Raw genomic sequence first — 13,816 nt, 5'->3', positions numbered from 1 at the left:
TAAACATTTGTGGAATAGACTTCCCCAAGCACCTCTATATCTTTATAAGGATAAAATCAACAAGGTTGGAGAGGTGCGTGTGCACTTGCACAATGTGGCGGAATGAAGAAATCTTCTCTTTCAGGGTCAAGAAATCACACAGATTGTAACGTGGATTTTCACTCTCAAATACTTCCTGTGACCTGTGGTGAGGTGAAGGGGATGTTATATAAGAAGAAACTGAAACAAGGTGAGTTCCAGATCTACTTTGAATTGCGGTATGTGAAATACCCACGTCAATTACATAACAGTCAAGGAACTGAGGCTGCAGTCTGGCTCCAGGGGGGATCCCTGAGATGCTATGTTTGTAGCTTCAGAAATCATACATATTAGGTGCTCACTCCCACATGGAAGCGTCCATGGGGATGCCCAAAGAACCAAAAAGAAGTAAATCAGAATTTAAAGGGAAGTAGCCCTCAGCCTTGACATCTCTCCCTTCTGGATGATCATCACCAGGGCAGGGTGTTGATATGGCAAGAAGAGCACAGAATTTAGAACTGGAAGCCTAAACCTCAGCCACATATATGCCAGGAGGTGTAGAATAGAGCGTAGAGACCTTTCTGAGCTTGAAGTTTCTCATATAAAAGAGGAGATAATAATTTAAAGCCTACCTCACGGTATAGCAGTAACAAATTAGTTTATGTAATTGATTTATTCAAAATACTTAAATAGCTTAACTGAGATACAGTCCCATATCATACAGGTTCCCACTCAGAGTATATAATTCAGATATGAATTTTGTTTGCATTTCCCCAGGATTGTTCAAGCATCATCACAACCTAATCTCAGAGCATTTGTGTCTGTCCCCCACTAAAGCAAATGCCATGTCTATATGCAGTCAGTATGCATTCCGAGTTCACCCCACTGCCAAGCCCTGAGCAGCCACTGATCTATTTTCTGCTTAATAAACTGGCCTATTCTAGGTATTTCATATAAGTGGATTTATTTAATATGTGCCCTTTTATGGCTGCATGTATTAGTGCTTTATTCTTTTTTTTTGCCAAATAATATATTTCATGGTATGAATACACTATATACATCATTCATTCATCACTTTGGGTTGTTTCCAGTTTTTAGCTATTATGACCATTGCTGTTTTGAATATTAGTGTATAAAGTTTTGTGTGAATAAATGGTTTCAGTTTTTTGGTTATAGACCATGAGTACAACCACCGGTCCATATCTATATTTAATTTATTGGGAAAGCACCAAAATGTTTTCCAGAGTGATTGCACGATTTTATATTCCCACCAGCGATGTAGGAAGGCCCCGATTTTTCTACTTCCTCGCCAATATTTGTTATTGTCTGATTTTTTTTTTTTAATTACGACCATCCCAGTGGGTGTGAAGTGATATCTCATTGTGGTTTTGATGTGTGTTTTTCTAATGGCTGAGAAATACTGTTTAGCATATGATTATCTTTTATGCATAGTTTAATTTTCCACTGGGTAACCCGTCACAATTATTTTTTAACTTTATTTATTTATTTATTTATTTATTTATTTATTTATTTGAGAGAGAACGCACATGGGGGAGGGGCAGAGAGAAAAGACACAGAAATCTGAGTCGGCTTTGCGCCATCAGTGCAGAACCCAATGTGGGGCTCAAACCCATGAATTGTGAGATCATGACCTGAGCCAAGTTCAAGAGTCAGATGGTGAACCAACTGAGCTACCTACATGCCCCCATAATTATTTTAATACCAGCTACCCTTGATTTTAAGTATGGGAAAATCTGTGCTCAATAATGCCATTACATTGGATAAAAAAGGTTGTAATAAAGGTTCAGTGGCATGATATTGGGTGGTGCCATTCTGAGCTCAGTCTCAACGTGAGGTTCTGCCCCCACACTGCACCCAAGGGCCATTGGAGATTCTGTCCTGTTCTCTTCTCCCAGCAAATTGAAATCCTCTCAGCCTTCAGGTTCACTTGCTTTTCCTTTGCAGATGATTTTGAAATACTTTTAAAAGGTTGATTTTGATGGTAATCATTACCTTGTTGTTGCATGAAGTTTTAAAAAATGTTGCCCAAGGCAGGAAATCTCCTTTGAGGAGACTTACAGGCTGATTTTGGGAGTCTGAAGGCTGAAAAGGAAGACTAAGACTCCTGCTACGCATCTGGAGCCCAAATTGGGCTCATCAGAGTTCTCAAGACAAAGAGGGCTCAGAATCAACTTACTCTGGTCTTACAGGATCCTTGGTGAGGTGTATACAGAGTGAGGATGGAAAATGGTTTACCCCCAAGGAATTTGAAATCAGAGGAGGCTACGCGAGATCCAAGAACTGGAAGCTGAGTGTGCGCTGTGGTAGGAGGCCCCTACGGTGGCTGATGGAGGTATCCAGGGACTGGAGCAGATTGACTTTCCATGTTGCATGTCATTATTTGCTCACCAAGTTTTTGTTGAGTTACAGCTAAAAACCTGATGTCCCTGAGTTTATCCACTTACCTAGAGAGAGATGCCCCACATTCATAACCTCTGTAAAATGTCACATCAATGTTAGAAAGGGGGCTCTGCCTGGATAGAGGCTGGAGCTTGGAGGAGGGAGAGTTTACTGTGACTCAGGTGCAGGCAGGCAACTTCATGCAATGCACTGAAAGAAGACAGTGTCCAGTCATACAAATGGAAAGAGGCTACTCCCGAGAAAGAATGGCATGAAAACCAGAACTGCAACTAAAGTAGCTCTGTGGGTTGGGGTAGACAGGTTGTGTGTGATAGGCAGGATCCATCAATTAGAGTTGTTTATGGAGGGATTTAATATCAGCCTAAGGAGTTTAAACTCACAGTATAGACAGTGAAAAATCAGTAAATTTGAGGTGTGAAATGACATATTTAAAACAGTATTTTAGACAACCATGAGACCTTGAAATGATTTCCATGTCTTTCTGCCCAAAGAAACCTATACTCAGCCTGCAATGCTCATCTCAAATGTCTCTCTTCTTTAGGCTTCATGAGCCCACTACTAAGACCATTCTTATACTGTTTTATGCTTATCTTTCCCTGTATTCCCTTTTTCTCTCTAGGGTTTGTCCATAGTTGTGTTCCCAAGATTTTCCAGAGTGTCTGATACCCAGCGCTCATGGAATAAGTGTGTGTTGATTGAATTGCTTTGGTCGATGGACTCTGCATGAGTGGCCCTGGCAGGAATGGAAAGGAAGTGGGAGGTGTCAAAGAGATTGAGAAGGAAAACCTCTTAAAACTTGGGGGAAAAAACACAGGAGAGAAAAAAAAAAGTTCTAAAGTTCCATTGCTTGAAATTCTACTACTGGTTGAATTCTAGGAGAAGTGCAGGTGAAGAGAGGGAGATGGTTTGTCCTTTAGCCACCCTGGCTTTGAGTTGACAGTGGGACACCCAGGTAGAAATATACAGGAAAAAGGTTGAAAATGCAAGACTCACAAAGCAGAAAGATATGTAACCACATACTTGGATCTTTTTGTCTTTCAGAAAGGATTTCTACATAATCTTCTAAGAAAATCTTTCAGCAAAAGAAAGGTGATTATTATGTCACTTTTTATAAGTTCTCATCACATAATGGATGTTACTATGTACAATTATATTTTGTTCTCAGTTATTATAATGAAGCTTTCTCCAACTCTTCTCCCCTCTTTTTGAGCATGTGACATCAGAGTTGCTACTTTCTTAAATGTTTATTTATTACTTTGAGAGAGAGGAAGAGAGAGACAGAGAGCACGAGCCAGAGAGAGGCAGAGAGAGGGGGAGAGAAAGAATCCCAAGCAGGCCCCATGCTGTCAACACGAAGCCTGATGTGGGGCTCAATCCCATGAACCATAAGCTCATGACCTAAGCTGAAATCAAGAGTTGGTTGCTTAACTGCCTGAGCCATCCAGGCACCTCTCTTTTATTTATTTATTTGTTTTATTTTGAAAGGAAGAGGGAGAGTTTGAGATGGGGAGAGAGGCAGAGAGAGAGGGAAAGAATCTCAAGCAGGCTTCATGCTCAGTGCAGAGCCTGAAGCGGGGCTTGATCCCATGATGCTGGGATCATGACCTAAGTAGAAATTAAAGGTCCAAGATTGAAAAGACTGAGCCACCCAGGTGCCCCTCAAATCCAGATTTTTAAAAAATCATTGTTACTCTTGTCTAACCTAGATGAAATCTGAAGGAGCAAGTTTGTTCGTGATGATTCAGATGACCCCTCTCTGGTAGACAGTCTATTCTGGGGCGTATATGAAACCATATTATTCCATGGGATAAGTAACAAAAGGCATATTTCTTTTCCGATCTATTTAATTCCCTTTCACCTTCCATTTAAATGTACACACATCATATAGAACTCTTTTCAGGGGAAATTAGTTGCCCTTCTTGAGGACAGTGCTGTTGGGAAGGAATTTTTGGGGAGATTGATGTATCATACAGGCGGGGCTGATCTGGAAAATTCTTACCTTCACACCACCCTTTCAGCTATACCTCCTTTCATCTGAAAAAGTGATTCTTCCCTCAATGGAAGAGGGCTATGTAGACAACAAATGAACAGGTTAAGTGCAGTGTAGATTCAAGACAAGGTGATGGTTTTTCCAAGATTGGGTATAAATAAGAACTTGATGATGAGTGGGAGGTGAGATGTGTCATTCTTACATACTTCAGGTAGGAATGACCATCTAAGACACTCACAGACTTCTAAGACAGGTCAGGCATAGATGGGCAATGGGACTTCATCTTCCACTGGGAATGTGATTATCTAATGTTCTGGATTGCTTGACCTTTCAGTCCTTGGGATATTTCATCCCCTGGATTTCCTAAAGGGAAACTATTATTTGATCTATTTAGTATTTTAAAGACTAGCATCTGTATCATTCCACCGGTGTAAAAACTTACTCAGTTAGGGATGCCTGGCTGGCTCAGTTCGTAGAGCATGCAACTCTTGATCTCAGTATGTAAGTTCAAACCCCATGTTGGTTATAGAGCTTACTTAAAAATAAAATTAGGGGCGCCTGGGTGTCTCCGTCAGTTAAGCATCTGGCTTTGCCTCAGATCATGATCTCACGGTTCGTGGGTTCGAGCCCCGCATCAGGCTCTGTGCTGACAGCTAGCTCAGAGCCTGGAGACTGCTTTCAGATTCTGTATCTCCCTCTCTCTCTCTGACCCTCCCCTGCTCATGCTGTCTTTCTCTGTCTCTCAAAAATAAATAAAAATTTAAAAAACATTAAAAAAATTAAAAAATAAATAAAATTAAAATTAAAATTAAAAATAACATAAAATAGTTACTCAGATTACCCCTATGAGCTTGCAACTTCTTATCAACAGGTTCTACCCTTATCAATGGGTGCAACACTTTTTAGCAACAAGCCTCAGTTCCCTCTATATTTTGTCTCCCCATGAGCTCCCCAGAGTGGAAGATCTCAGGATCCAATAGTACCTCCGTGAGTCTCAGAACCTTTTTAGCTTATCGAGCTTTTTGGCTTTTAGTAACTTCAGTACCACTCTTGAAGCGATGTGATAGCTTATTGGCTCTTGACAAGGGTCCCTAATACCTTTTGGTGACAGCTGCTATGTGTAAAATAATATATTCCTCCAGTATATCATATGCTAATATTTCTTAAGAGATAGCAAGTAATCTCTTTTCCTAAGTTAAGCAATACTCATTTATCTACTCATTCAACATATAATTATCAAGCTCATACTAAATGCCCAATGGCCATTAGAGATGATTGAAATAATATTCCTGACATCAAGAATTGTTTCAACCTCAAATTCTAATATGGAAGGTTAACCAAGGGGAGAGGGAGGGAAATTTTAGGTCACCCAGAGAAAGGGGCCATGACATGGCCCCTTCTCAAGTCACCGTTCCATGGATCACTTGTCTATAACCACTCTGTCCGGGATAGAGATAAAAGCTGCATTCCAGAGGGAAAGAAGCCAAGTCATTATACTGAATATGCAAGGGATTGTGTCTAGTGAGTCATACTCAACTCCCTCTGAAAAGCTGACGTCTTTTTAGGAGGAGAGAGAAAGGTGACCTTCTGGAAGAAAAGCTGCAGCGCTGGGGACCTTGGGCACATTTTACCTTTAGAGCTGTGCTCTAGGAGGACAGTGAAATGCAGTGGAGTTCTCTGGGACATTCCCATGGATTCTAGGACTCCAGGTGCTGTGGTCACTGAGGGATGTTGGTGATGAGTTATCGACCTGATTCTCTCATTACACCTCCTCCCAGTGGGATGATACTTTCTAATGGAGAGAAAAATGCCTGAGAGCCCCTCAAAGTAGGAGAACCAGTGGAGTCTCTCCCACTCCATCTGTGGAGCCCAAGGCCAGACTCCCCGCATGGCTTCACAAGGGCCTACCTTGGGTCAGAAATCCAGGAAATTGAACTTGCCTTGGGCTAAACAGTGGTATTTTGGTACTTTTTATTCTCCAAGTAGATATATAGGTCCATAAAAATAGGTTTGAAACAATGGGTAGACTGTGGCTTGAATTCCTCAACAAATGGCTGTTAAATAAGGGTGGATGCAATCCTAATATTCAATATTGTCATTTCAATCTTTCTCTCTTTTCAACAGACAATGCCAAAGTCTCACAACAAAACTTTAGTTAACCCTTTTGTAAGTACTATACCTCTAGCGCCAGAATAATCCAGGCCTTGTTCCTCTGTGTACTATCTGTGTCCTTGCTGTGTTTCCCTAAAGTGTGCTCATGCTCAGTTGGGGCATGTCACCCTGTGGTGAGCAGAGAACAGCAGGTGTATCACCCACACCAGGGAGATGGTTCCGGACTTGGTGCCTTGGCATGAAAACCTTCTTTCCTGCTTGTTTAGTAAAACTCTCCTGTTTCCTCATTTCCCCTTGAAAATGAGTACGGGAGCTCAGAGGACAGAGCTGTTGTCTTCTGGGGCCTCTAGAACATGGGCTGAAGTGGAAACAGCCAGACCTAGTCTGCAGATTAGGAGTAAGGAGCACATTTGAAAGAATAACAGTATATTAAAGAAGACAATAGTAAAGGAGATGGAAAATCCCAAACATCTGCTCCAAGGTGCAGCAGAGCTAAGATCAGCCAGAAGGAACAGGCTGGGCCTAGCTGGCGAGTCCAGGGGGTAGACCCTGTTGTGAGTCCTGCAGAGAAATGCATGCAAGGCAGGCGGTGCCTTTATGGAGGCCATGTATCCAGCCTCCAGGGAGCCATCGGGGTGCTGAACTGGTGAGGACTGAACCATCACCATGCAACCAATCACAGGGTGGTCCCACATGGTTGCCGGCTACAAGGTCTACCAAAATTATGAGTGACTGCACTCTCTATGCTAAATCATGCTTTGATTCCTTCATTGCAACAAAACAGACATCTGTGGCAGAGTCACTTTTGCATAACTTCGGAGGCAGCACTCACAGATGGTTCCCACAAGCAGTAGTACTGACAGGCCACCCAACAGAGGAGGGATAGTCAAATAGTTCTGTATGTACTTTGCCTCCAAAGAAATCCCCCCAACAAGATTTAGATCTTATCCGCACTGATTTTCAACCCTAGGCCTAAGGAGTCTTCACTCATCTACACAGCCCTCGAGTCCAATGTTTGGGTGGCTTGTTTGGGATGGATGGAAACCCTCACCCCTGTTTATAATCTTTCTGGGAATAGATAGTATGGGCCACTTCAACCTTGACTTATGATATCCCTTTGCCCAATAACCAGACTACTTAGGTTAAATCTCACTTTGGGCTGCATACTGAGTCACCTGAGGACCTTTGAAAAATATTATTACCTGGATTCCACTCTGTAGGAAATCCTGACTTAATAAGTCTGGGCTATGTCTTGGGCATTAGGATTGCTTGAAAGTCCCAAATGATTCCGATACACAAAATCACCTGTTTTTTTAATTAAAGAAGGATACCAATGGCTGTGCCCACCCAGTATCTCTGGCGTTGGGACCAGGACATTAGTATCTTACAGACTCATCCCAGATGATTTTAATGTGCACCTGGACTAAGAAACAAAGAGCTGTATCTGTTAAAAAGTATATGCATGGGAGATTCTTAAACATTGGTTATATTTATTGTTTCCTTGTTCTTCTGGAAAGAGGCTCATTACTTCCTCAAGGTTGATGATCGTGATCTATGAGTGTCTGCACTGATGAGAAGAAAAATGGCCTCATGGCTTCATGCCGGAGCATCCTCGCCCAGTTGGAGGGAGGTGTCTTTGAGGATTCCCTGGGACACTGAATGGGAGTTTTGGGCTAGACATTCATGGGGCTGGCACTTCCTCATGTAGGGCCATTTAAAAAAACAAAAGAAATAGCTAGAACCCCATTCATCCAATATAAGCCAAAAACAAGACTCAGAATACTTTTTAATGAGTATCTTTTCATCTTTTATTACTTTCCACACTAAGGAGTTTACTCCCTCTTATTAAATTCTCAATATCTTCCATGATTCTATTTCTTCATTGCAGTACAGGCAAATGCATTTAATACTTTATTTCAGGAACTTGTTTTATTAGCAAGGTAATAATATTATTCCAAGTCCTATAAGACCATCTTGTTTTGCTACTCGTCTTTCTGTGTTAGAATCTCCAGTTTTGTAGGGAGAATTTTTCTGGTGTGACACACAGGCCCCTCCTCCTGGGCACCACCATGATTTCTTCTGAAGTCTATACTCCATGACGCACCTTCGTACCTCAGGGAGAAGCATATATGTTCATGCAGGCTCCCATAAAGGTAGCGAGTTCTAGATTCCTGTAGTGATGGCTGCTGGGGTTTCACCAGGAATGCCAACATTGTTTCTCCTTCTAGCAGGGAAACTCTGACGTGTGTGAGATGTGCCGGGATGGAGGAGAGCTGTTCTGCTGTGACACCTGTTCAAGATCTTTTCATGAGGACTGTCACATCCCACCTGTGGAAACCGAAAGGTTTGTGAGATGAAGTCCCCCTACCTGGGTTAGGAACTCCTCCTCCCCCTGCAGAGAGAAGGAGCAGGGCCTTAGGAATAGGGTCCAGCAGCAGGGTCCAGCTGTTTCAAAGCCCTGGCAGCAGGAGGGAATACCATTCTTTGCTGCCCTCTGGGATGCTGGTGGCCGGGTCCCTTGCCGACAGTGCTACTACCCATTTGAGAAGGTTTTCTAGCCCCAAGCCGTGTTCATAAAGGTGGGAACACCAGCTGTTTGTGTTCTGTGCTTTTCCAGAAAGGCAGGAAACGTGGCCTGGCTTGTGCATTTTACCGTGGGCTCAACAGGCTGATAGAAGCCTGGGCCCCAGGGGTTAAGGCTCAGTTTTGACACTCAGATGTGGCAGGCAGGGTTCCCAGCAGCTCAGATAGGAAAGGAGGGCCCACCACTCACCTTAACCCCACCCTCCATGCACAGAGCCCCCTGTTGCCACCCTCAGTGGGCAAAGGATCATGGGCACAGTGCCCTTATTGCCACCCACATGGGGGTCCTGGAGACTCTGGGAGGGATTCACTTCATCTTCCAGCTCTGTCCATCAGCCATGTCTAAAAGGAGGACAATGGCAGCCACGGGGACAGTGGCTGTTTCCAGGGGCCGTGCCCTTGCTTACTTTTGCCTGACCCCTCAGGAACCCGTGGAGTTGCACCTTCTGCAGGATGGAATCTTTGGGGAGGCAGCAGTGTCACGGGGAATCGGAGGTCCTGGAGCGGCAGATGCAGCCTGAGGAGCAGCTGGTGAGCTGGGCGCAAACCCCAAGGCTTCTCCTTACCCCTGACAGTGGGAAGTCCATCAGGTCTAGGGTGAGGGGAAGGGTGCCCAAGGGAGCCTACTCTTCCAAGCCATGTCTCAATCGTGCTGAAATCAGACCAGAACTGTACTGAAGAAAACATAACTCAGCTATTGCATGTTTGTTTCTAAAAGCCAAACATGTTTGGGGAAAGTTCCAGAAGACAGTGTTAAGTCCTGCCTCTGCCTGGGCATGGGAATGGGCTCAGTGTCTCCAAACTGCTGTGAATTCACAAGTGTCTTCTTTTGCAGAAATGTGAGTTCCTTCTCTTGAAGGTCTATTGCCATTCAGAGAGCTCCTTTTTTTCGAAGATTCCATACTATTATTATGTAAGTGACAACCAACCATGGTTACAGGTCGCTGTGATGTTCCCTGACTTTCACAGGCTATGGGGGGGATTTGTGGTCTGAATCCCAGGAGAGGGAGGGAGAGCACAAGCCACCATTTTATTTCCCTTGTATCTGTGCTGGAGTTCAGGAAATCCACTGGAGACAGACATTGAAAACTATGCCTGTAACTCTTCCATTGATATTTTTTCCCCACCAGATTAAAGAGGTTTCTCAAAACCTAAAGGAACCCATGTGGTTGGACAAAATCAAGAAGAAGCTAAATAAACAGGGTTACCCCAGAGTAGAGGGGTTTGTGCAGGACATGCGCCTCATCTTTCAGAACCACAAGGCATCTTACAAGGTGAGAGGCTCTCTCTGTTCCCATTTCATTTTCTTTCCACTCTGCCCTTGTTTTCTGGTGCCTGGAAAATTTTACATTTCCCTCACCCTATGACAAGTCTGCACAAGGAAGGGTGCTGGAAATGAGTGACTTTTCCAACTCAGGACTTAATTTAAGCTCACCACAGCAGAGTAGCAGTGAGTCAGAAGGTACTTCTGCAGCCAGAACCCAAGGACTCTGAGAGCTCATTCCCCTCCTCAAAAAGGTGGCAGGTGCCCACAGATTGTAGTGGAGACCTGTCTGCTCCAAACCCGTGGAGGAGAGAATGGAATCTTAAAGTTATATCACCCTTTTTTATCTACCCCCAGATCAACTCAACCTGTTAGAAGCCCCAGTTCCAGATTTCTTTGCACGTGAATGGAATGTGTAGTTTACAGGGGTCACCAGAGAGGACTAGAAGTTTCGGGAAAGCAAGATGGTTTATTGTACTTAGACTGTGCTCTTTGATGGTTTCAAAAGACATAGATGCCTTTTCTAAGTCTCACTAAAATAAACAACCCAAACCAAATAAGTCAGATCCCAAGTATGTGCATGATTTCCCATTTCTATCTACTTATCATAAATAATGGTGCATGTAGGACACAAGTTGTTCTTAGCTGCATGAATTTTTAAGCTTCACCTGGTTAATGTAACTTAGGTGTTTAAGACAAGATTCTAAATGTTTTTGATTGCAAGGTGTCTAATAACACCTACTGAGGGTCACTATTTTGTCTTTATGTCTTTTGTCTTTATGATTTATTTTTCAGAACAATGACTTTGGCCTAATGGGACTTAGACTGGAGGCAGAATTTGAGAAGAAATTCAAGGAAGTGTTTGCTATTGAGAAAGCAAACGAGAGCAGTTCACTGGTATAGTGAGGGCTGCTGGCACCTTGGAAAATCTCCTTTTTGGGCAGAACTCCATGTCCCAGATACCATGAGGGTTGGCTGCTGATGGCACCCTTCCCCAAAGTATCACCTCTGCTAACACCAGTTTCACCTGGAGATTACACGTCTTGGGCATGGGGGCCAGTCCAACCCCAAGTTCGACTCAACCTGTAGTGATTCATGCTCCTTCACACCCCACAAGATCAGGCTGGATCTAGCCTCCAACTGGTACCAGTCCATGCTTGGCTTTCCCCACCATGCTATCCCTGACTTCCCTCTCCCCTCTTCTTTTGAAAAACTTCTCATAATAAATCACTTACTCAAGAGACTTTATCTTGGGCTCTGCTTTTAAGGAGTCCAAATTAAGGTATTGGTCCCAGCAAACAGGACTCGAGAATGGGGTTCTGATGTTAGATCACTGTCTAGCCAGAGGGTGACAAGTGGAATGTTAATAGAACCTGGGGTATCATGACTGTGCCATTGCCAAAACTTTCACCTGTAGGAGACTGGATGAGCTACAGGGCAAGAGGCATACTCGCTGGAACAATTATCTGACATTTATAAAAGGAGGAATAGCAATGGTAACAAGGGTGGATTTTTGATGGCTGTTGCTAAGTGCCACTAATATGTTCACAAGAGTAAAAGACAGGCTTAAAGCTATTAATCACCTAAACCAAAATCACCCCCATCCCTGCAGCTGGGAAGTAGACCATAAGAAAGACTGGGTCTGATTTTAAGAAGGGTAGAACTTCAGAGAAGACTGAATTCTGAGCTCAGTGTGGCGTCCGAGGCCAAAGTTAGGGCACTGATAAAGGAATGAAGCCTGGAACTTTCTAGGAAGATGTACATGAGAACTCGGAACTCCCGATCCCCCTGAGCCCACTGGGCCTGCAGAAGAGGACTCCAGCCCTTGCTTTGCAGACAGACCCTTACTACCCCGTCTCTTACCTGAATGAAGACTATGCAGAGTAGCCTCATTATGACCTAACTGGGAGTGTCCGGCATTGGGCTGCTAGGTGAAGAGAGGGCTCTCCTCCAGGGCAGCTGGAGGACTGGGCCGTCATGTACCAGCAGATGTCAGGGGATTGTGTGTGGGAGCGGATCCTGAGTGAATAAAGGGATATGAAATTGGAAAGAGGAGAATTGTTGATACAGGGGCACACTCCTGTGCCACAGAACTTAATTGGCGAGGTAAGGGCCAGAGGTGATGATTCTAATACGCTCCTGGGTGACTCTTAGAGGCTTGCTATAAGTCAGGGTATACACTGGATGAAACCAAAGTAGAGATACTGGACTTGGCAGGGCAGATTATGGAAAAGGGAAATCTAAAAGCCTAGTGAAATTGGCATGGCTCTGTTCTCTCCAGCTGGGAAAACCACCTATAGGTGACTGTTCCTCAGAAGGCCTCAGAGACACTAACTTACCAAGGTGATAACGAACATACTGCTGAGCATCTGGGGGCTGTCTTCTGTAGGTTGGAATGATGTGGGAATTTTTATAGAACTGGATTCCAGCAGTGGAAATGGATGGATAACTAAAGCTGGGGATAGCATTTAACTGTCAGAGCATAATGACGTAACTTCTGTAATGGGCAGCAAGGCTAGAATGACAGCCAGGGAGCCTGGTTCATGGATGTCTCTGGAGGTAGCTTGCAGGGCACAGTGTTCTTACAGGCAGAACAAATGGGCAGCCAACAATGATACTGCTTCATGTATACCATCAAAAGCGATTAAAAATAGATGATCAGATAGCTGAGTTCAGCTGACTCCCTGAAAAGTCAAGATCCTTTGTCCAATTTCCAGACCTGAGTCAATTCTTGGACCTAAAACCTGCTGATGGAAATGAAGGCAGGTCTCGTAAAAAAGAACTTTGCAAATGTACACATGGTGATTTCCTCAGTCCTTCTCCAAAAGGACCAATGGTCTTTTATTCTAGAAACCGTATGTCATAGAAAGGAAAATATATAGGTCTTTCAAAGGTTGTTGAATACAGCATCTGAATTCGATGCTACGCTAGGAACATAAAGCACCATCATGGTCCTTGTTGAGTAGAGGGTGTGGAAGTCAGGTAATATTCATGTCACAATGGGTCCACTCAATCCGTTGAGCTGCCCCGCTGCCTGAGGGTATACGTGGAAGGGACATAGGTGGAAGTTGGATAAACTGGTGTTTTGACCTACAAAGTACCCTGTGAAATAATAATCACTGTTTTAAGAAAAGCCCAGGGGAAGGCCCTGAAACTGAAATTTCCCATGGTGAAAATATCAAAAGCAATGTCCTATTCCTGGGCTGGAGAATGATAGAGATTGGTGCCACCAGCAAAGACTTAAAAGATGCAGCTACTGTGTCTTCATTACCTCTCCACTTGGACTGGTCTCTGCAGAAGCTACTTGGTTCATGGCTACTAGAAATGTCAACAAGTATTTGCACCCATTACAGCTGTTGTGCTAAATGTGCTTTAAAAAATTTTTTTTTATTGTTTTACAAACCTTTATTCAGATTCATTGGGAAAAA

At 43.6% G+C, this 13,816-nt stretch overlaps 1 protein-coding gene and 1 long non-coding RNA gene across 15 annotated transcripts in view; one reads left to right on the top strand and one right to left on the bottom strand.

Annotated features, from left to right (window-relative positions):
* SP140 (SP140 nuclear body protein) overlaps positions 1 to 11,636 on the top strand; it is a 66,925-nt gene extending 55,289 nt beyond the window's left edge. For 9 of the 14 annotated variants that reach the window (XM_029933626.1, XM_029933630.1, XM_029933625.1 and 6 more), the window contains 9 exons: positions 125 to 229; positions 2,229 to 2,371; positions 3,481 to 3,528; positions 6,554 to 6,595; positions 8,770 to 8,885; positions 9,550 to 9,655; positions 9,960 to 10,037; positions 10,255 to 10,398; positions 11,184 to 11,636. In XM_029933626.1, the coding sequence (XP_029789486.1) occupies positions 125 to 229; positions 2,229 to 2,371; positions 3,481 to 3,528; positions 6,554 to 6,595; positions 8,770 to 8,885; positions 9,550 to 9,655; positions 9,960 to 10,037; positions 10,255 to 10,398; positions 11,184 to 11,291 (890 nt within the window). In that variant the 3' untranslated portion in view covers positions 11,292 to 11,636. Of the gene's footprint in view, positions 1 to 124; positions 230 to 2,228; positions 2,372 to 3,480; positions 3,529 to 6,553; positions 6,596 to 8,769; positions 8,886 to 9,549; positions 9,656 to 9,959; positions 10,038 to 10,254; positions 10,399 to 11,183 lie in introns of those variants that run through there. The other 5 variants (XM_029933621.1, XM_029933624.1, XM_029933623.1 and 2 more) reach the window with 5 other exon arrangements.
* On the bottom strand, positions 8,336 to 10,150 carry LOC115287339. The gene is made up of 2 exons (XR_003906439.1): positions 9,532 to 10,150; positions 8,336 to 8,869 (listed from the first exon to the last, which is right to left on the bottom strand). It is a non-coding gene; the product is annotated as an uncharacterized LOC115287339 (long non-coding RNA).
* Positions 11,637 to 13,816: the final 2,180 nt, after the last annotated feature.

The sequence above is a fragment of the Suricata suricatta genome, chromosome 3 (genome assembly GCF_006229205.1).
Source record: "Suricata suricatta isolate VVHF042 chromosome 3, meerkat_22Aug2017_6uvM2_HiC, whole genome shotgun sequence".
In the NCBI taxonomy this organism is placed as follows: Eukaryota; Metazoa; Chordata; class Mammalia; order Carnivora; family Herpestidae; genus Suricata; species Suricata suricatta.
This window is presented reverse-complemented; position numbering and strand designations above follow the sequence as displayed.